Raw genomic sequence first — 24,187 nt, 5'->3', positions numbered from 1 at the left:
GACGGAGAGAGTTGAAAGAAGCTTTGCGTAAATCCACTTGCCTCCGTAAATTTCCACTTCACAAAGCCAGAGCGTGCCATTTAAAGAAGTGATCTCCAGTCGATTGACGCTGTCACGTTGTCTTGGGGTGATCACTGTCGTTTTCGAGGGAGGGTTCGGATTAGCTGCGGTATGGTTTTCTATAATCACGTTTTTAAAGGTAAAAGCCTCCACTAGAAGAGAGTTTGACCGCATTTGTGTCGGCGCTGGAAATATAAAAATAAGTTTAATAGCTAGAAATGAAAATAACAAAAAAAAACAAAAAAAAAACAAGTACGTGCTGGTATGGTAGAAATGATTGTCTGGCAATATGATGTGCTCTTAAGAGTGTCGTCTCCGATGGCCCCGAGTTTGAACCTAGGGCACTGCCGTCCTGTTCTAACGCGGAACCAAATAATTATATTTAGGTCAGTCTAGTGTGTGACGGAGCTGGATAGAACACACCCTGCGAAAACCAGCTACCAATGTTGCAAGGCAGGCACTAGACTGGAACCCACAAGGAAAAAGGAAATTGGGCAGACCCAAGCAAACCTGGAAGAGGTCAGTCATCAGTGAAGCTGAGGGTACTAGAATGACATGGGAGCAGATGAAGAAAGATGCTCAGAATCGAGTTCGGTGGAGAGGTGTGGTTGCGGCCCTATGCTCCCCTGGGAGTACACAGGATTAAGTAAGTAAATAATGTGTGACTGAAAAACATCGAGATGGTATTGTAATGCTATTATCTGGTCTGTCTGTAGATTAGTGGTGAAACTTAGGAATGCTCATTTCTCTTTATAAACAGCCTACCCTCATAGCAAGTGTCAGAAATTTAAACAACTTGGAGCTATCGTTTCAGACATAGGAACCAACTCCCGAGCTACTGGCCAGAATTGCACGCTCCATTGCATCAATACATGCACGCTTTAACAAACGAAAGGGATTATTTTAGAAAAGAAAATTTAAAGAGTTTGTTTTTTTACCTGGGTTAACAAGAATGTACCGACTGAAGTACACAGGCCTCGCCATCGTTACAATCAACCTGGGAGTTCTGTCTTCCTGGGATGTCGACACGCATGTTGTAGCAGCAGAACTGTTGTGTCCGACTCCGTCCACGACGCTGGCAGCCGTTTTAGAATACAGTGTGGACACGCTGGACATCCAGGTGCTTTGACGCAAGGCAACGTTACGTCCTGCGAGAAATTTGAAATCAGATGTAAACATTTGACCAGCATTGTAGAATATTCTGATTACACAAATAACAAACTAGTGTTTAAGAGGGACGACATATTAGGAACTGCATTTACTACGTAAACACAAGCGGTGTTGCACTGACGCGCTAGTGTGCAAATGTACATTTAATACTATTATGTTACAAGCATGACGCTGGGTTAACGTGATAACCACAAAAAAAAAACACAGCCACAAACACGCAACCACACAGTCACACAGACACACAACCACAAGCACATAGCCACACTCGTTCTATGTTTAGAAAACAAAACATATATAGGTGTCGGTGCGTAGGTTATGGGCAGTTATGGCATTCTAGCACCAATGTTTATTAAGTGCACAATTTTTGAACGCACTTTCTTTGTTGCCTTGCTTGTAAGGTTATGGAGAGGTTTTGTTATTATGCTGGTGTAACATGTGTTTGAAATTCTTCTGTGTTCCCCTATTTAGGGTGAGTATTTAAGGCATTACTGCATTTCGAAGTTGTTTCGCTGCCATAGTGTGATTATTTTTGATAGGCAAATTTAGCTAAAAATATATTTTTGAAATGTGGAGGTGGAAGCTATCAGGGGCAAGTATGACAAGAATGAACATATTGTTTCTTTATTGTTATTTAGGTATCAAAGAGTTACATCCCTTTGTCTATACATTCTCAGGGTATAAATGTGAACAGTATGTGAGTAATGTGGCTTGAATGTTTTGATTTTCTGTAAGAGTGTATACAGATTTATTTAGTTTGTTATATGTGCTTATGTTTAGTTGAAGATTGTTACTTTATTGAGTGTTGATTCAACAAGTGGCGTTTGTAGTTACGCAGATTTTTCTGATATTAAAATTATTTCCTTGGAGCTGAAGCTGTTGTGAAGTACATTTTCATAGTTACTATTTAATTGTAATAAAGTAAAGTGTTTTAAAGAGTATCGTTATTCATAAAGCCCACAAGCTGTCGATCAGCAGAAGTCGAATTAAATAAGATCATTAATTTGATCATCTCCCTTAGATGAAACAATAACATAACGGAGATCTCATTTAAGTGTGAGGTCTTGTGCACCTGAATAGTAGCACACTGTGGTAAATCAGGCCCTGGCTAGCGAAAAGGTTGGCAATAGAGATTCAACATGAAGTCACATTTTAGTGGAGTGATACAAATCAATATTTTTTTCTTTTGAAAGTGGACTAACTATTCCAAAAACGGAAAAATTTGGAAAGAGAAATCCCACCGCCCATACACTTATCTTGGCAAAGCCCCTTAAAAGTGTCAAACTTTTAACTGTGTCTTTCTCATAGACAACATCAACACACAGTGACACGCAATGACACACTACACGCTGCAGTTTGAGCTTTACCCCCACTTATGTAAACAGAGCACAGTGATTCAATCCCTGCTCCTTGTAACCGGACAGAGTAGACAATCGGGGCGGATTCACAGAAGATGTCCAAAGTCCTGGAGTTAGAGAGTACTCGGGTCTCTTTGCTGCAAGTTGTGTACATGTTCCTCGGTGATTGGTTGACCTTTGCACCCTGAAGAGCTTCAAAACTCAGAGTAAGGTTGGAAACGGCTGAAACAAAATATTAAATATATTTTTGATAGAGACTTACGCCTTATAATGTTAAGCAGAAAATAGATCTTGACTTACATAAGAGCCATTCTCTTAAAAATCAATGACATCATATAGATATTTAATGCAGGGCCGGCCTCAGGTAATTGGAGGCCTTAGGCGGAGCGAAAAGGGAGGTCCTAGGCGAAGTGGCCCCAAACAAAATAGAAAAACAAAAAATTAAGTCCGAAAAATATGTAATGAATTCTAAACCATTCTGTATATAAATCTAAATCAACAAATAAGTTTAAACTGATATAGCGCGAGAGTTTATCTCCAATAATCCACAATCTCCAGACTTGAAATATCGTTTCGACATTTCACCAAAATGAAGAAACAATGGTCTTCTAACATGTATAGTCTAGCAAGTAGATGTAAACATTCACGAATAAATCTTCAATCTTAGTAGAGACTTTTAGCTAGGCTAGTAGACATGATAGAGCCATAGAGTTCTTCTGTTATGTTTGACATTTGGTCAATGTTACGCAATTTATTTCTTCAAAAGTATTTCTTAGAGTTCTGTGCAAGGCCCCGACCAATCGGAGGCCCCAGGCTTCTGCCTAGATTGCCAATGCATAGGGCCGTCCTTCTTAGGACACTATATATTTAACAAGCAAAACTACGAAATCAGGCCATTACCTCCTTTGTTCAAGTCAATGCTAGAGAATAGCTCTTGTTTCTTTCTGCTATCTAGATGTAGGTTTTTTAACTGTAGTTTTGTTTGTTAATTGTTGTTTGACTTTTGGTAGCGAAAACTTTGAATAAGAATTACTTCCTCTGCTAACGTAATATGATTTTGTCTTCGTTTACTTACTATAGTATTCAACAAGTCAATGTTGGAGTAAAAAGAAATGTCCTGAATACGTACCGCGATCTTTGAAGGTCAACCTGATCCAGGTGACCGGGTAGAACGCTGACCCCTTCCAGTCAAGGATCGCCCCCTGCAGGTGTCCGTCACATGTGTCGTCATTCTGGTCCACTAAAACCTTATTCACTGAGGGTTCCATGTTCTCAGGGATAGCGAGGTTCTCTAACCAACATTGGCATTGAAAAGGAAATACATTTGAGTTGGACAACCAAGGAGAACATGCTGCCAATTTAGCTCATTTAAAAAAAAATACAGTTTAGAGACTGCTTGTAAATTTTAGCTTAAAAATGTAATGAATTGAATAGCAAACATTTTAAAAATAATTGCCTATAAAAAATGGATTAATTATTATCTTTAACAAAACAAACTTAACAAGCGAAAGACTATATGGGGAGGAAAGACCGAGAGCATAAGTGTGTAACTAGCTAACCGTCAGCATGCAGAAATTAATCTTTATCAGCTGTTATTAGATCATCAACATAATAAACATCCTCTTTCATCATGAACACATCAGAAAATTATAAAATCACACATCAACGTATGGTCGCAATAATCAGTTTACATTACATGAGTCACATCATCATCACATTGGTTACTAAACATAACTTACAGCATCATCACAGTGGTTACTAAACATAACTTACAGCATCATCACAGTGGTTACTAAACATAACTTACAGCATCATCACAGTGGTTGCTAAACATAACTTACAGCATCATCACAGTGGTTACTAAACATAACTTACAGCATCATCACAGTGGTTGCTAAACATAACTTACAGCATCATCACAGTGGTTGCTAAACATAACTTACAGCATCATCACAGTGGTTACTAAACATAACTTACAGCATCATCACAGTGGTTGCTAAACATAAACTGAACATCATCACAGTGGTTACTAAACATAACTTACAGCATCATCACAGTGGTTGCTAAACATAAACTGAACATCATCACAGTGGTTACTAAACATAACTTACAGCATCATCACAGTGGTTGCTAAACATAAACTGAACATCATCACAGTGGTTACTAAACATAACTTACAGCATCATCACAGTGGTTGCTAAACATAAACTGAACATCATCACAGTGGTTACTAAACATAACTTACAGCATCATCACAGTGGTTGCTAAACATAAACTGAACATCATCGCATTGGTTACCGAACTTAACTTTATCATTTGTTAGTAAATGTAACATCTATCATCACCAAATTCAACTTTATATCATTGATTTATATTACTTCATGACCTTATAATTATGATTACATCACCGGACAATCACTATCCGCACATCGTCATTAACTGACATCAGATCATCACATTAAATCATCACATGCAGCACATAGATGTTAATTGACATGTGCTTTATTATCCGAAAAAGAAGGTTATGTTTAAAATTGAAATTGAGTATCTCACGAAACAATTATGTCTACTTACGATACTGGCAAGAAGGTCCGAACCATCCATTCAGACACTTTAAAGATCCCGTGCAGCGTCCTAATGGATCGCAACTGTTTTGGTCGCAGCGACATTTGTACTGGCAGCTAGACCCAAACCATCCTTTATCACAAGCAGACACTGACGAGGGATAAACACATGTTTTACATAATAATGTATTAAAAACAAACGCAAAGTTCCCCTGTGAGAACTTGTGATCTATGGGGCAGATGATGTAAAGGTCATCTGTTTCTGCAGCCCACGGTTAACGAGGGTGTCATGTGGCCAGCACAACGACCAACCGCCTTCACTTTTCCCCAACTAATGTCAGGTACCCATTAGAGCTGGGTGGACTCAGAAGCGCTCTAAGGATCCCAATAGTTAAAAAAAAAATCTCAGTCCTCACCAGGATTAGAACCAGGGAACCCCTGGTTCGGAAGTCAAGCGCTTTACCACTCAGCCACACCGCCCCATCATATAAGTAATTAAAGTTTATTTGTCATCAGCGAAGAAAACCAATGGCTTGGCAGAGTTTAAGCCTCTACTTAATATGCACGACTAGACTGACGCAAGGATTCGTGCAGCCTAATTTCTTTCTCTAGAGAAGGGACGTCTGTAATTTATAAGATAAGATCTATTTGAAACTCACGAAACAGCGCGCTATTAAAGTAGTGCGGATGTTGGGGGTTCCCATCATTGATAGATACGTTTAAATAGCTCGTTAATTTGGCGTATCCGGTGTTAGTAATACAGAAGTGTTAACAAGCTATTTTGTTTTTTAAAGGTATAAGATAGTGTTGTGGGCATACTTCACGAGGCCCTTCGCAATAGGAGGCCTGAACACAGACTTACAACGTCACAACCTGTGGGCAGTTTTGGCCAATAGCTCATTGCCACGTCTCATGTCAGTTGTCTTAATTGAGTCTTCCAGCTTGATGCGGTAGTTTCTCCTCCCTTTCCCTAAACTAATGTCCGATACCCCATTAGAGCTGGCTTGGACTAAGGGCAGGACCATTCATTATCGAAAGCCTGACCACTGACCTGCGACGTCACAACCTGTGGGCGGTTTTGACCAATAGCTCATCGCCACGTCGTAGACACCTAAAAATTCCAAATTTCGAACTCCTGAGATTCAAACCCAAAACCCTTTGGTTCGGAAGCCAAGCGGTTTACCTCACAACCACCTTGCCCCTCAAACAAAGATCACTGTGTCTAAAAGTTATTTTGAAAGTCCTTAATAATACTTTTTGTTTAGTTGCCATGTATTTGCACGTGTTTCATATTTGCCATAAATTTAACGCTTCAAGTCACGTGAAGCTTAAGTTATCCTATTGTCATTTTAATTTTTCGACACTTGTTTATGTGTAAAGAAACGACAGTAATTATATTATTAAATGTGCGAAGCTCAAGTATAAGGAGCCGTTAAATAAGTGACTTCCACGAACTCTTTCAACTACAGGAAGTAAAACTTAATGAAGAGTTCTGCGGAAGGGAGATAAATTCGTCACCAAAGCAAATAAATCGAGATTAGAAATCTCACTTCTTTATAACTTATAGATAGATGATTATCAAGAAATACTTACGTCGACAAATTAATCTGATTTTAACTAAATTTTGGCATGTCTTATTAAGGCAGAGGTAAAGTTCTAGAATAAGCTTCATGATTAATTGGTACAGATCTGAGTTCGTATTTGATCGATTTAAATAACAATTAAGACCTCCATATTTTTTACAAAGCTTATTTAAACTCACTCTGTCTGTCTGTTTGTCTGGCAAAAAGTGTACAAATGTTATTTCTTCGACACCCAATCTCGGATCAAGCTGAAATTTTGCACAATTATTTCTTTGAACTAAAAAAAAAATCAAGAAAAAAAAAATAAACCGATTAGTTAATTAACAATTGGTGATAAATTATTGTGTTCGATATCTCAAACAAGGGAAACAAATAGTACTCGAGTGAAGTGGTAGTATAAGCTGAACTAGTCCCCTTTATATTAGGCTGTCTCTGAAGCTTAGTGAACGCAAACATGAAATAGAAACGATAGATAAATATACAATCTTCCATCTTCATAGACTGTTCGCTAGCAGAGTCGTTACCGCGTTGGTTTAAGAAGCCTGATAAGGCTTTAGCCCACAAGTTCGAATTGAGGCCGTGTGGAAGAAACAAACTTGGGGGGAAAAAAGGAAAATGGACGGGTATTTCCAAAACGGCACTAACGATTTTCCTAGACATTTGACAGTTGATGTAAATGTTTGGAAAAAAATTACAAGCTGATTGGCCACACAGTGTCCGTCCTTTCGTCCACCAAAGTATAATGGGTACCAGAAATACGTAGGAGAAGTTAAGAAGGTTAGTCGTTGTACTGGCCACATGACACTCTCGTTGACCTTCAGCCATAGAAATAGATAAATTTAATATCTCGTGCCCACATATATAACAAGTCCTTAAATTGTTCCGTTTCAGAAGGGTACGTTAATATTCATAAACATAACCACCATTATTACGTCTATGTAAAAAAATATATTAAATCTTTCTTAACTAAATTAAAGTATCTAAACATCGTAGTACGAGATTGTACCAGTTTTACCAGTGCCATTTGTCTCCCTTTACTCGCGATTTGCACCGACCATGAAATACATTAAATTCCCCTGTGTAGCAAAGGTCAAAGCGACACTGTGTAGATCCATTCATACATACAGTGACCTAACCTAAAGTGTGTCAGTTCATGTCGTCTTTTGGGCTGTGAATTTTTTTTACAAATCCTAAGGGCCTCTCTCAACTGTAATGCTCTCATGGGTCAGGGGCGGACAGCGATTAACGAAGAAAAATAATACTCTTTTTTTTTTTTTTACTAATGCCTTAACATTTATTATGATAAAAAGATTAAATTAGAAATTCCGGGAAAGGGGGGGGGGTAGGACTACGTAAAGTACTCCCCTTCCCTTTTCAGACCTTGCGATTTATGGGGTAGATGATGTGAAGGTCATCTGTTGCGTAGAACAAGGTTAAATAGGGGTGATATTGGGCTTCAAAAAAAAAAGAGACTGCATATTTCATACACACTATCTTCTTGCAAAGCTTACATCAACTCACTCTGTCTGTCTGTCTGGTAAAAAGTTTGAACATGTTTTTTTTTCCTCCCATTTCCTGTTCTCGGATCAAGCTAAAACTTTGCACTATTATTCATTAAACATGAACCAAAAAAACAACAACACACAATTAGTTGATTTTTGTTGGTAATTAATTAATCATGCTACTCAATGAGGGATGTGGATGTATTTATGGATTTAATCCCCTTATTACGTTTTTTTTTCTCCCACTTCCTATTCTCGGATCAAATTGACATCTTGCAAAATTATTCATAGTCAATGACAGAACATGAATCAATCCAAAAATTAATAAGTTAATAAATCATATAGAACTAATTAATTAATTTTGTTTTTATGTAGCAGAAATAAAGCTAAGCCCTATAATTTTAAGATAAACGGCAGTAATTAGCGGTTCACCCAGGCAGGATAAAAGGCAGGTTTCAATATTTTCAGAAAGAACATCAGAATGAAATTGTATCAAAGACAAATGACAGAGAAGAATGGAGAAAGAAGGTTGACAGATCCTGTGTGGTGCCCCAAAGGTCCAAAGTGATAGGTGAAAGTGAATGTAAAGTTAGATGTAAGCTGGCCTAACTGATGTCTTATAAAGAGTAACTTATTTATATAATTGTTTTGTAAAGAGTAATTCTCTTATTCAACACCTCGGGATATAACATTTCCGCAAAAAAAAAAATAAATAATTCCTTTAGTTTTGTGTTCTATTTTCCTATTCATGTATTACAGTTCACGCGATAATATGAAAAACTACTTATTAATTGTTGTTTTAAATTATGACCTTTTTCTCTTCTAGTTTCTGAGATCTAAACGAAACGGACAGATAGGTCACACAAAACTAATAGCGTCTTTTCCCCTTTCTTCGGCCGCTAAAAAAAACAACAGATCCTCTTCCGTTAAACTGATGACTTCTGTAAGAGTGATTACTTCACTCTCAACAAGTAATGAATGATCACAGACCTATATATATATATATATATATATATATAATACCTAGACTGAAAAAACGGAAACCAATTCTTATCCGATAATGATCAGTTATTTTTATGTACGTAAACTCTTTTTCAAGCTGTATGGTAAGTCGCCCGAATCTAGGGAAATCGCTCTTTTCTGTCTTAGAAAAAGTAATGATCTTTAGTTTTCAGAAAATCTATGAAATCAAGACATTTCCTGTTCGTTTCCATTGAGATAATGTTTCGAAAATCCTAGATTAAAATAATCCAAGTCTGTGTCTGTTGATTTTAATAATCTAATGTCACTTGACATTAAGGAAAAGCTATGGCCGCTGGTCGTGTGATAGCCACATGACATTGCATGTTAACAGTCGGCCAAAGAAACAGATGACCTCTATATCACATGACCTATACATCGCAAGGTCTGAACGGGGTCCTTCACTTTTCCGATCGAAGCTGAGGCCCCTCAATCCTCAAGCTTCAAATCTTAAAATATCTCCATACGATGTTGTAATGTCTCATTAACATAAATGAATTTACTATTTTTAAATCTTCATGCATGCGTAGAGACGGATTTATCTTCATTCAAATTTCCTATAAACAAATACAAAAAAAAAAAAGAAACTCAATGTTGAAACAAGCAAAATATGAAGTACTTTAAAACAATAATAACTAGGCTTATCTAAAGGGAGGAACTCCACATTTACAACAATATATCGTAGTAATGTAGAATTTATTTCCTTTTTTCGATACTAAACAAAATAATTAATTACCGATAATTAATTGACTTTTTTTTGTAATTAAAAAAAATTGATTCATGTTTAATTAGATACAATAAATAATTGTGGAAAGTTTCAACTTGATCCGGGAATGGTTCTGGGAGTAATAATGTGTTCAACATTTTGTACCAGACAGACAGACGAACAGACAGACAGATTCGCTATAAGCTTTGTAATAAAAACACAAGCACGCTTTTTTTTTACCACCATTTCCCTGGCCACTTTTTATCACAGGCTGATACAATCTGGCAATGGCCAACACCGACACTTTGAGCTGTGTAGCTATCTAAATGTCAAATGATGTCAACTATATCTACCATCGTTCTACTTTTCTATTTTTTTAGTATTAGTGCCAGGCATGTTTTACATAAAACTCATCATCAAAAGCGCCTTCCCTGTTCCTGCTATTGCTGGTTAACCCTTAAAGTGCTGAGCTGTTATACAGTGAATGCATACCAAATGGAAATACAATTCTGATGTTTAGTGGCTAAACTACCACCCGCGTTTTAAGGTTTAAAAAAACATTAAAAAAAAATACAAAATACAAAACTTTTTTTGTTTACACCTTGTCTATTCTTGTAAAAAGAAAAAAAATGTCACAGTCATAGTGTAAACAAAACAAGTAAAGTTCCCCATTCAGACCTTGTGGTCTGTAGGGCAGATGATGTAAAGGTCATCTGTTTTTGTGGCCCACTGTTAATGAGGTTGTCATGTGGCCAGCACAATGACCAACTGCCTTTACTTTTCCCCAACTAATGTCAGGTACCCATTAGAGCTGGGTGGACTCAGAGGCACCCAAAGATCTCGAAATTAAAAATCCCTGTCTTCACCAGGATTCGAACCCCGGTACCCGGTTCGGACGCCAAGCGCTTTACTTCCCAGCCACCGCGCCTCCGTCATAGTGTAAGTAGCATAATTTCACTTTCGTTTATAGCCGAACTTTTATTTTCATTTCAAACGGTTTTCCCTCCCGTGGCTGCAGGTCCTGCAGTCCTACAAAGAAAACTTGACAACTAGATAGTCCTGAGACACTTGACGTTTAATTGCTTTATATTCAACTATATCATCACCTAGAATCTGACTCATTCATACATACACAAGTGTTAAAAATTACGCTCAATTACATTCTTCCAGGATGAAGGCTAATCTATAAATAGCTGGAATTTTTGTTTGAACACAGTATACAGAATACGGAAGGAATGATCAACTAATTATGTATGCCAGTGACTAGATTGACTCATTAAATGCGTAGGACGTTATTATCTTCTTTTTTTGAAGTAACGTCTGTAATATATAAGATAAGATAAAATAAAAAAAAAAACATAAAATAGTTATTTTTTACATTTTAGCCATGAATTATCAAATTCTGTCTTTTTTTTTTTTTTTTTACTTTGAAAAATTATAACGGTCAAACTAGAGTTTTCCCAGAGCTAGTAGTTCTCTCCCAACGACCTACAGCAACTGTCAAACTTCTAGGAAAACCGTTAGAGTCGATTTCGAGATCCGTGTCCACCCATGTTCCACAACCCGCCCATCCACCCTAGAAGTTTCTACGAAGTTACGAGTTGAATAGAGGTATTGTAAAAAAAAAGACATTGTAGTGTGAAAAGTATTCGAGTGGCTAGAAAGATACGCATATCTGATGTTATGCAATATCTTATCTTATGTCATTGAAAACTATGAAATGAAACTAATTTTCGTATGCTGCTTGGTAGTGTGGTATGCGCTTCGGACTGTCGTCATGAATAACCCCAGTTCGAACCACAGCCATCCTCACCTGTTTTGCAACAGGTTTGGGCTAGGACGCAATTATCACCCCTTCCAAAGGAACGTCTTCTGTAAATCACATATAAATCTAAATAAATCACAAAGTTAATTAAAACTGAGTGGAAGAATGGTGCCATACATGAGGAAACCGGATGGAGGATTCGCACCAACCAAGAAATATACCAAGCTATATGAAGACCCTTCCATATTGAGGGAAATCAAAAGAAACAGAATTACGTTGGACAGGTCACCTCGAAAGAACGCCAGAGATCAGAGAAGCAAAGTTTGTTCACCAGCAAAAAAAACAAAAAGACAGGCGCCCCAAAGGCAGCCCACGAGCACGGTGGCTTGATGACGTAGAGACAGATCTACAACAGCTTAAAGTCCGGGCCCTGGAGACGTAAAGTCCAGGATAGATCAGAATAGAGAGATGTGCTAAAGAAGGCCAGGGACCTCCATGGGCTGTAGCTCCACTGGGATGGATGGATGGATGGATGGTTGGATGGATGGAAGATATTTCTTGTGTAAGTCAGAAAAACAAGAGATGAATATCACAAATATAATGCTCGTTTAAAGATATGTATACATATAGACGAGCTGATTGTCAAGTGGTGGCTGACTGGTAAAACGCTTGGTTTAAAAAAAAATCCGTCTGTCTGGTAAAAAGTTTGTACACGTTATTTCTCCCACACCCATTCTCGGATAAGTTTTGAAAATTTGCACAAATTTATCATTGGCATAGACGACATAAATCGATAAAAAAAAATCAATTAGTCAATTAATTATCGTTAATTAATTAATTTGTTTGATATCAAATAAGAGGAATAACTTCTACATTATTGAGATATATAGTTGCAGGTGCGGAGTTCTTCCCGTTAAAGATTTAAAAAAAAAATATTTTGCTTGTTCATTTTGAACTTCTAGCTTTTAAAACTCTGACCTTATCGAAGGGTCCCCAGGGTTCGCCAAAAACATTCGTTCAGGGAACAGATCTTATGTGGAGCCCCAACGGTACAACAGACTAAAGGATAGATGAAGAAGGTGAAGAAGAAGTTCGGGATGTCTAGGGCTCTCCCGAGTCCATCCAGCTCTAATGGGCACCGGACATTAGTTCGGGAAAGTAAAGGTTTGTTTATCGTTGTGCTGGCCACAAGACACTCTTGCTAACAGTTGCCATAAAAACACATGACATATACATCTTCCGTCCCAGAGTACCAAGTCTGGGATTTGTTTTTGTTTTCACATGGAGCTAAGCCTCAAAACACCTCCCCTCTCCCCTGCTGTGTTTTGGGGATCATGCCCTTTCTTATCAATATCCCTGTCCTTGAACCCTATATAGTGACCCTCTTACCTCTACTACTGATAACGACTAGGAACAAGAGTACATAAGTATTGTAACAGATTGGACCATAATGTATTGGTCTATACGAGTCTAAACAAGAAAAACATTACAAATATATTTTTTTTAACCCTTTAAGTGCTGAGCTGTTTAACAATGAGTGCATACAAAATGGAATTACAATTCTGATATTTTCTTTTTACACGCGTTTTAAGGGTTAAAGAATGCCTCCTTTCAACAGATTATAAAGCGATTGCTTTACTTTTCAATAATTAGCTCTAATGAATGTTAGATTTAAAATCTTTTACCCCGCCTATTATCCAGATAAAGCATCCTGGTGAAGCGAATGAATAGATCTACTAAATTTCATAATTTTCCTATCATTGGCTTTAGATCTAGATTTATAAGGCGAAGCACACAGTTTTCCTAAACATTAATTGATTAAACTCTTAAATCAATATTGCCTTGCATTTGGAAATTACCGAACGTGATAATCCTTTCAAAACCGATGTTGGATCTAGATCTAGACCACGTTCTCTAGCTAAAGTTAAAATTCTTTTTTTTTTTTTTTAACTTTGAAGATTATACCAGCCAAACTAGAGTTTTCCACGTGTGGCCAAAAGCTAGTAATTATTTTGTAATGGTTAAATTCTAGGAAAATTGTCATGGCCGTTTTTTTAAGATTAGCGTCCATCCAGGTTCCAGGTTTCATGAAGTTCTGACTTGAATAAAGGTATTGTAAAAAACAAAACAAAACAAAAACCACTTAATTTTAGACTGGAGAACCATCCAAAAGGGACATTACTCGCATTTACTTTTTTGGGCTAATAGAAGCAGACAATAAAAAGCCCTATTTAGATAATCGAATCACTGTTATCAAAATGTATCATTGAATTTTCTAAAGCTATGTTAATGTCCTAAATGTCAGACCAAAGGAAGAAATTTCGCATAAAGGTATTTATATGTTTAAATCTACAAGAGCATTTTGTACCTTATTATGTACCTATATGACGCAACCTAAGCTAAGGGCATCATAGTCCCTCTTTTAAAATTGTCCATTCGACTTCCATATTTCTATTAGGACCGCCCTTACACCTATTTGGAATACCAAGCATACATACAGGTATAACCAGTCCGCCTACACACGCTAAACAGCTACAGTAGAAGGCACACAATTCAACAACACACTTACCTGTGTGTAACAAATAATAGATCGATAAGAAACAGGTCGCAGAAAACAATTGGGCTGTCCCTCTTGTGCTAGCCATTTTCACCTTAGGACATGTCACTGTCTGTTTTCAGAAGTAGGGCGACTCTTACATACTCCTGGGTGATCGGCCTACAAGCAGAGAATTTTGTTATTTTTCATTACTTACTAATAAATACTAATAAATTTTGACTTAACAGACTATTTTCTATAGTATTTGCGTTATTAGTAATTGTTATATCACCATATACATCCATCTATACTGCCCTTACCGGCGTTCGCAATGGACTTCTAAGGGTCGACAGTTACGCTGGGCAGGGCACCTATCCTGGGTGACAGGCCTACAAGCAGAGAATTTTGTTATTTTTCATTACTTACTAATCTTAAAAAAAAATTTGACTTAACCGACTATTTTCTATAGTGTTTGCGTTATTTGTAATTGTTATATCCCCATATACACCCATCTATACTGCCCTTACCGGCGTTCGCAATGGACTTCTTATGGTCGATACGCTGGGCAGGGCACGTATCCCGTATTGGGGACGAACGTATGCCAAAAGCAGTCTTTTTTTTTTTTTGGTGAGCTGAAAGGTGGTCGACGTAACAAAGGTGCCCTACGGAAACGCTTCAAAGACCAGCTTAGGCGCCAACTTGCCAACTGACATAGAAGATAGCACATGGTTGCATGCGGCTTCAGAACAAGACAGCTGGAGGTCACTCACAAAGGCCGCAAGATACAAATTTGAGACCAAAAAAATCCACTGCCGAGGACGGACGCAGACGGCGAAAACATCTTAATCGACCACCGGCTGACAATGGTTATTCTTGCCCTAGGAGTAGCAAAATATGTAGGTCACGGCTGGGGCTGTATATCCACGGGAAATACTGCATCGAAGACAAGCCTTATTATTATTATTATTATTATTATATACATTAATCATATTAGGCTACCTTTTTTTGGCTATCGATGATACCAATACAATTTATTTCTATTCTCCCGCGGTCATCTAGATGATATGGATGAGTAGGATATGCAAAGAAGATTCACCAACAATAAGTAATATTCCATAGGAATAAAATGGGCACCTTCTTACAGCATTAATGTTGCATAAGCACAGTAAATGGAATAGCTGCTCGACAACAGCGTAGCAGCCTTGCAACAATATCCTTACATAGAAGTTTACAGTAGTATTGATGTAACATAAAGTGTTTCTGCAGTGATCATATAGTCACAATATAGTGGGTTAAAAATAGCTATGAAAACATACAATTTTACAATGCCCTTCTAAAGCTCATACAATCTCAACGTTAAAAGTTGACATGCTTTAAGATTACATTCTTTATTCAAAGTTTTCCCCACTCCCATGATTAACTATGCAAAGTCCATTTATTTATATGCCCTAATATACATGCATGCAAGTAAAGTGTAACTTAACAATGGAAACTTACAGAGTTACCTTCTCTTAATGTCTGCTTCACAAAATAAACAGAAACACAAGCAGACGACAAATCTACCAAATGTTAGAAATGTAAACTCCACATTTGACATTACAAACAAAGCGAGACCACTGGTTTTATTTCCAGTTCAGCTTTTCCGAATACCATATTAATAGACCATACTCAATGCAGCGATTTGATTGGCCTACAGTGTTACACCATACATACGCAGTGAAGTATGATCTAGTCAATGGATATATATATATTGCTATAACTTAGCAATTAACCCCAACGAAAGTGGTATAAAACAGAACGTTTAATAATCAATTATAACTACAACTAGAGCCAAACTTAGAATCACAGCTCAGGCCTCCTTGTTTACATCGCTAAAACATCGGCCATCTTCCTTCCTCTGTTCTCTATCGTGTCCTCTGGTACACAATGTCGCGCCAAATGACAGTGCGTAATGTAGAGTCATAACACTGCCCCCTCCTTAGTTATGTTCGTCCCGAACATGACCAGATTTTCGCTAGGGCTGAAGAATTGTCAGTGCAGATGAAGTTCTGGCAAGAAAGTTATAGTCCCACTGGAGGCCAGGTCATAAACACACTGTCATTTCAAGCCATCTCCAGAAGGTAGGCCTGTCTACACATGTCCATTAACCACATTATCAGTGTCCAGTTTCCGCTGAAATTGATTCATCTTTTACTCTGCTTTGTGAAGGCAGACGTACACACGTTTGTCAAGTCCGGACCTGTTGATGGTTTTTCTGGTATTTGCATTGTTCATTCGAGGTGCCGCCCGTACAGTTCTTATTAAATTTCTGTCTGCAGTTAGTACTGGTAGCCAAACAGGAGTATTGGACACAGACCCAACGTTGTCCGATTTGGTCATGCCCATTGAAGCACTATCAAGGGCATCGAAAGCAATAGTTTCACTCTGCCTGTGGGTCACTCTTCTAGTTTCTTCATCTAGCGTTTTCTTTTCGGGTCCGCGCTTATCGTTGAAAAGGTTGCCACTTTCTTTATCTTGAAAGCTAGACGCATCTGATGTGTCATTATGATCATCGACGGCGCTGCCACCACCAACACTTTCCTTGTAACTACCCGTATAGCCACAACAGTGATTGGTTGATGTTTCAATCTCCGCTCTTCTAGGATGTAGCTGGCCTTCCAGTTCGATCCACTTCAGTTTGTCCCTTTTATGATACCTGTTTACTGACAGATTAGACCACTTTGGTATGGTCGTATGTTCGATTCGTCTCACCTGAATGCCTTCCACACCATCATCAAGCAATGGGAACTCTATGTGTCCATATTGTAAAGTTCCACTTCCAATGTTTAGAGATAAACCGAATTCCTGCATAAAATCCAGACCCAGGATGCAATCGTCAACAACATTAGCGATCAGAAAATCATGACTAAATGGTTGACTTCCTATTTCAAAATCAAGCCGTACCTGTCCTAATATAGGTAACATTTCGCCACCTGCCGTTTCAAGAGTAGAGCCATTCACTCGTATTATTTCCCGATCACCAATCAGACTGGGTCCAACTATCGACCTCGTAGCCCCTGTGTCCAAGAGGAACCTATAAGAACCAGCGCCAATCTTTCCCTGCACTCTCAAGGTTCTGCTTTGTTCTAACACTCTGAAAGGAGTGGTTATTCTCGGAGTTAGGATTTCCTGGGCTGCCCGTTCTTGCTCCTTAAGCCCGTAGAATCGTAGCAGTTGACGTTCTGATGCACAGCCTTGGCCTTGGAACAACATGTTACAATTCCTCCGTAAATGACCTGGAGTGTTACACTTCCAACAACGAAAAGTCTTTTTACTACGCCTTGAGGTCTGATAATGTTCCCGTTCATTTAAAGCCTTTTCCACCATTCTTCGAATCCGCCTCGGCAGATCCTCGATCATGCTTTGCCTAAGACGCTCCATAAGTGCCTCCTTGTTGCCGCTCACCTTCAGCTCTCTACCTCTGAGTTCCTGCCTAAGTTCCTGTAATGACAGTTGACTAAGTGTTTTCTTAGACGCCATCTAGTATTAAAACGTTGATCAACTAAAATCAAAACTTATGTTGATTTACCCGAAAAATGGACTCGTTCAATGTCCCATACATAGATCTAGACCATCTTCTCCCCTTTCGTTGAGGATCCCACTTCTGACACCAATTGCTATAACTTAGCAATTAACCCCAACGAAAGTGGTATAAAACAGAACGTTTAATAATCAATTATAACTACAACTAGAGCCAAACTTAGAATCACAGCTCAGGCCTCCTTGTTTACATCGCTAAAACATCGGCCATCTTCCTTCCTCTGTTCTCTATCGTGTCCTCTGGTACACAATGTCGCGCCAAATGACAGTGCGTAATGTAGAGTCATAACAATATATATATATATATATATATACAAAGCTTTTACAAAGCTTTTTTTAAAATAGATTAATACAGAGTTTACATTCTATGACAGATTGGCGAGGCGCTTTTGCCACCTCGCTTTTCAACATTGCAATTTGAAGAGGCTGTACTTAAAAGTGTTTCTCGCTAAAATCTGGCCAGCCCTTTCGATTGTGCAGTCTTCTTATCAATGGTAGTCTTAGGCGTGACTAATGGGGAAGGGTTGGAGGGGCCCACTGAGGGCAGTGCAGGGCATATTTAGATTTATGACTTGGTGGCCCCAAACTGAGATTGTTTTTTTTAGATGGCAGATATTGGAAAGTTGTCGCATTTTTTGGTCTTTCGTGTAATATTTTGATATTTTATCAGCGTCTGACCGTGTTCTTATATGATTTGAACTGAAGTGTTTAAGAACAATCGCTTACGCTCTAACCGTATTGAACAATTGAACAATTTTATTTGTTTTGCCACAAAGCACAATTGCGACAAAGGCAGGCAAAGTTACAAATAATAACAATATACGCATAAAATTATCGCGCACCTAAATACACCCCAACCCTCACATTGTAAAATGTAAGAATAATAATCACATTAATGTGACAATCAAAGCTAGGCTAATAAACATCGCCATTATTGGTACATTATTACCAAGCTTTTATCAACTCACTGGGTGGAATCTTGTACACGATATATCTTCCGCTTCCCAGCCTCGGATCAAGTTCAAACTTTACAAAGTTATTCACTGTCGATGACAACACTTGCATCAATGAACAAAAAAATTAATTAATTAATTTGTCTTAATTAAATACTTTTGTTTTGTATATAGAGACTTTAAAGTTAAGGGGGTGATATGCCTTGTGTAGAAGGATTAAGTTGTTCGGTAGAATTTTTCAGCTTTCTACATTTATACTTAGTACTTGGATAGCTTAGTGGTTAACAAGTTGGCATTCCATCGTGGAGGCTCGAGTAGCGCTTTACAACTCAACCACCGCACCCACTTCTTTTAGCTTATCCAGGTCAAGTTTTATCCTGGTATGTCCTTGTTTTGTTACCTTTGTTTAGGTGTAGTTTAAAGGTCAGCATGTCAAGGTCATGGTCGATCCCAAGGTCAGCTCCAGGAAAACGTCTTGTTTAGGCCGTATGGATGCGTGCCTTAAAACGCTTCAATGAACAGAACCAGGAAAAAGAAGAAGAGGCTGTGACAAGTCAAAAACTCGCTGTCAGAGTCACTCAAATTTATCACAGCATTAATTATTATTTTCCATTATTTATTTATTTTATTTTAATTATTTCCCCATCCTACCCCTGAATTCTTCACCCGCCACACCTTTTCCTCTCCAGGCTAGACTTAGTTGACCACCTTGGAGATAGCTAAGGCGCGTCCTTTCATTTATCTGCCCTTGATCGGGGAAAGGTAGACACACAATCTCTTTTGTCTTCCCGCCGGATGTCTGAAGGACGGTCGCAGTTGACCCCACCTTGGTTTGAATGCAAGCTAATCCTCCCCCCCCCCTTTCTCTCACGTCTCTCTTTGATCTAAGAGATTACCCTGGTCAACATACCGCGTGATACACCAAGGTGCGTCGCTTGTCGGACTTCACCCACGTGTAAGCTAAATTCTTAGCCTAGGACATTTCCGGTGTCCGCCCACACTTTCCAGGCATATATATATAGTAAACCAACTCAAATCACCCTCTCTTTCTCATTCGAGCTGAGCTATCGAGTCTGGACTATATCACTTATTCTTTCTCCTATAGGAATACCTGGTGGTAAGCCGAACTTAATCACAAGTTCCATCTTAATTACTTTTGTATATTTCCATTGGATTTTATCATGTGGATTTTGCCTAGTTCATTTATATTTAATTAGTGCATTGTGTATTTCTCACTGGCGTAAGTAGAAAACATAAACATGTCCTATGTATTTATTTATGTATTGCATTAATCTATTAATGCTACGTTGCTCAATTGATCGTTGATGCAACCATGTATATATTTGTACATCTTAGTCTATTTCCTTTATCTCGGTTGACAGCCTTGATAATCTTACTAGCGCACTGATACTGCGTCTAGAAAAGAGATATGAATTATCTTCCCTGTAATGGATTATCTCCCCTTTACTCATTTTACTCTTATAAGAGTTACCCCGCTTGAACGGACACACTCTACATTCAAGCACGCTCCATTGTTCTCGACCCACGGTCATATGCAAACAAAGCGTCTCGGTCACTGACCACCGCCCAACTCACCCCCCCCCCTTTTCTTTCTGTATCCACCTGTGGTGTTTATTTGAGATTATTATTTCCCCTGCTATGTACATTTTTATATTATTACTTTCCCTTTTATGTACATTTCTATATTGCTACTAGCTGCCATCTATTTTCCCAATCCCATTTGTCATCATCTCCCCATTGTGCTCTATAGCAATTTTATCAATCTGACGAATGCACCTCAGTCGAGGGCATCGATAAGATGCATGAGAGACATGTCCTAACTTGTCTTTATTTATCCGCAGCCTCCCTCAGGTGTCTGCCTATTTATCGGATTACTATTGCCTATTTGCCTACTGGCCTATCTAGGTGCTTAGTGCACTTGCCTAGTCGCTACCAAGAATCACCTATTGCCTAGTTTTGGATCAACGATCTATTTACCTGCATCTGTGCTTAGTGCTATTCAGCACTGCACTTGCCTGCTGAGATCTACTCAACTCTACCACTTGGCGCTATCGGCATTGCCCGCCTATTCGACAGCCCACCTGTCAAGCTATTAGGTGCGACGTCCCTATAGACCAGATCTATGTGAGACGTCATAGCTACGCCAACCCTCTGCAACTCACTGGACATATCCTGTCAACTACGCTGCCCACGGCAGATCAGCTCTGCCCGCAGTAACCTTGTGCCCACGGTATCCGGCCACCCGCCATACTGTGCCCACTACAGATACTAGAACTTGGGACTGAGACTCCACAAGAACTATATCGCCGGCGTCCCTCTATCCGCTAGAGCGCCACCTCCAGCTGCAGAACCTCAAGCCAGGACACAGCCAGCTGCGACATCAACAGGACAACCAGCTAAGTCAGAGGACAAAGTGACATACTCTTTATTAGGTGCAAGAGTGATGATTAAACATAGAATATACTAGAGATAGATGCAAACCCTCCCCCTTTTTATTATTATATGTATATTTATGTAAATAAATATCCTTTATTTTAACTTATGTATCTATCTTTCATTGCTTTGTCTCGTTGCGTGTCTGCTCCCGATTCATATGCTGATAAGTGGGGGTGTGATAGCTTTAAAAATAATCATCCCCTAGACATAAAACGTGCCAGACACACGTCACATTTCCCCACCTGTCACATTTTGGCGAGCCCGTCCGGCATTTAACCCATTAGTACAGCAGGCACGAACAGGCAGCAATAACTAAAATTCCTATCAATATTTTTTTTCTTAAAATATTTATAAGTATCATCACTTCGCATTATCAAGAGTGTCACTTTTGTCATATTTTATTTATTATTATTATTGCATTTCATTTGTAATATTTCATTGCAGGAATTTTGTGATTGACGTAGGCAGACACCACATTCCCCTTTTACTCTTTTTTACATTCAGCGGCTCCTTTCTACATTTTACATCTCACTATCTTCCACCTCATCCTCTTCCTAATCCGGCCTCTATAACCATGGACTTAGCGGAATTAGCTTCCGATTTCGAGGCTGAAGGAATATTAGGTGGATTTGAAGGTCTCGAGTTAGAAGACTACGTACGAAGACGGATTGAAAGGGCACAAAGAATGGAAGAAAGGGAAGCGAAGTTCAAGCAAGAGATGGAAGAAATGGACAAAGCGCATGCGCAGGAAATACTAGAAATCAGACATCGCTATAGACAGCAGAGTTTGGAGCTGAACGGCACACCCGCCAGACTAGACCAGGAAACAGAGGAGAGCGAAACCACAACCCATGTCCAAATTGAGTACACTGCCCAAACGGACTTAGAAGTTGCTGCTAAGGATGAAACTTTCATACCTGATATCCCTCCTCTCAACGATTCCACATTGTCTACCCAGCCAAACCCTCCTGCTCAGTCCAATAGTCCTACAAACTGCGATTCCCCCATCCAGCCCATGCCCCCAAGCCAACCCCAACCTAAAAAGGCACCAGTCCAACAACCAGCCTTGCACAAAAACGGCAACTTTCCAGCAAGTAAGCCTCGTCATGACCAGAACAACCAAGCCCACCGTGACTGTAACAACAGCACGCGTGGCAACAAACCTAACCGTGCCTACCGTGACTGCAACAACAGCATGCGTAGCAACCAACCCAACCGCCAAAAGCAGCAGGCCTCACAGACCATTTCAGTAATGACCGCGGTTCCCAAACCCTCTGAGTCTAATCAGCAAACACGTACTGATAAAACAGCGGGCGACCCATACGTCATATCAACACTGACTGTGGCCCCTGAACACACTGCCCTCGGCCCTACGAAAACGGAAGTCCTACCGGCACTTCCTCACCCTGTCTCTTCTTCCCCCGGGATAGAGACCATTCTGGTTAACGGTCGGTACGTCCGGTCCTTGTTTGACACAGGCTGTGCGGTAAGTTCAGTTATCTGCAAAGCACTGGTTGATCCGGCTGATCTCACAGATAGAACTGTGACGATTCAGTCCCTTGACCGTGAGATTCCTCCAAAGGTTCTTCCTATTGCTAGGGTCCACGTAGAGTGCAGATACGTACATGGCACCATTGACGCAGCCGTCATGGACACGCCAGTGTACGACTTCATTCTAGGCTCCAAATATGTCCCTCTTGGAGAAGTCAACAAGCCATACTTTTCTCTGCCCGTCGGTAGATCGACGAAGCAGAAACGTGGCAGCAACCAGCCGGTTGGAAGCCCTGGTCGCCACACTAATACGCATAGTCCCGACTCATCAGCGAAGCTCAAACCACTTTGCCCTGGCATTGACACTGCTAGAAAGTCACGAGTTAAAGTGTGCCCGCGCACTCGTGAGGGTCTACTTGACCCAGGCTACTCAGCCAAAATTAAGCAACATTCCTCTGACATTGACAGTGTCAGAATGCCCCGAGGTAAGATTAACCCTTGCTCTCGTGGACTCACTCCTCGCCATGGCCCATCAGCCACTACTCCGAATCAACCTCTCCCTGGCATTGATAGTGTCAGGAAGTCACGAGGTAAGCCGAACCCTCGCGCCCGTGAAAACACTTCTCCCTTTGGCTCCTCAGCCACCATTCCAAATCAACCTCCCCCTGGCATTGATAGTGTCAGGAAGTCACGAGGTAAGCCGAACCCTCGCGCTCGTGAAAACGCTTCTCACCATGGCTTTTCAGCCACCATTCAATATCAACCTTCCCCTGGCATTGACCGTGTCAGGAAGCCCCGATGTAGGCCAGATTATCGCACTCGTGGGGACGTTCTCAGGCAGAACTCCACATTCTTTATCAGGCCACTCTTCCCTGACATTGATCATGTCAGACGATACCGAGGTAAGCTGACTACTTACTCTCGTGAAGAAGCGCCTCACAGCGGCTTCGGAGGTAAGCCCCAACGAGCACACGTGCCTTGGGCACCCCGCCTAAGCCCCAATCACATTCCCCAATCCGCCCCAGGAAGGAATGATTACTCACCCAACCGCCCAATCTACTCTCCCAAGCAACCCCATATGTTTCACTCAGGTGACTACATACACAGGGACGGGAAGTAGACCACGGACAGACTTGGACAGACTCTCCTCCTGGCATGGCTTTTTCTTTATTTTCCCAGATTTTTTTTTCTAATGCTGTGATAACAACTGATCTTAAAGTTTGAGTGACATCAGTCTGCTCGCACTTTATGGATCTTTCTGCGATAGATCCATCTTGGCGGCGGCGTATGTGACAAGTCAAAAACTCGCTGTCAGAGTCACTCAAATTTATCACAGCATTAATTATTATTTTCCATTATTTATTTATTTTATTTTAATTATTTCCCCATCCTACCCCTGAATTCTTCACCCGCCACACCTTTTCCTCTCCAGGCTAGACTTAGTTG

At 39.7% G+C, this 24,187-nt stretch overlaps 1 protein-coding gene across 6 annotated transcripts in view; it reads right to left on the bottom strand.

The window, feature by feature from the left end:
* Positions 1-15,995, bottom strand: part of LOC106068399 (multiple epidermal growth factor-like domains protein 10) — a 37,565-nt gene extending 21,570 nt beyond the window's left edge. For 4 of the 6 annotated variants that reach the window (XM_056006178.1, XM_056006180.1, XM_056006183.1 and 1 more), the window contains exons 1-7: positions 15,759-15,994; positions 14,295-14,441; positions 5,160-5,300; positions 3,715-3,876; positions 2,595-2,807; positions 999-1,208; positions 42-245 (exon numbers count right to left, since the gene is read on the bottom strand). In XM_056006178.1, coding sequence (XP_055862153.1) covers positions 42-245; positions 999-1,208; positions 2,595-2,807; positions 3,715-3,876; positions 5,160-5,300; positions 14,295-14,370 — 1,006 coding nt within the window. In that variant the 5' untranslated portion in view covers positions 14,371-14,441; positions 15,759-15,994. Of the gene's footprint in view, positions 1-41; positions 246-998; positions 1,209-2,594; positions 2,808-3,714; positions 3,877-5,159; positions 5,301-14,294; positions 14,442-15,758 lie in introns of all 6 variants that reach the window. The other 2 variants (XM_056006177.1, XM_056006181.1) reach the window with 1 other exon arrangement.
* Positions 15,996-24,187: the final 8,192 nt, after the last annotated feature.

Source organism: Biomphalaria glabrata, chromosome 12, assembly GCF_947242115.1.
Source record: "Biomphalaria glabrata chromosome 12, xgBioGlab47.1, whole genome shotgun sequence".
NCBI lineage: Eukaryota > Metazoa > Mollusca > Gastropoda > Planorbidae > Biomphalaria > Biomphalaria glabrata.
This window is presented reverse-complemented; position numbering and strand designations above follow the sequence as displayed.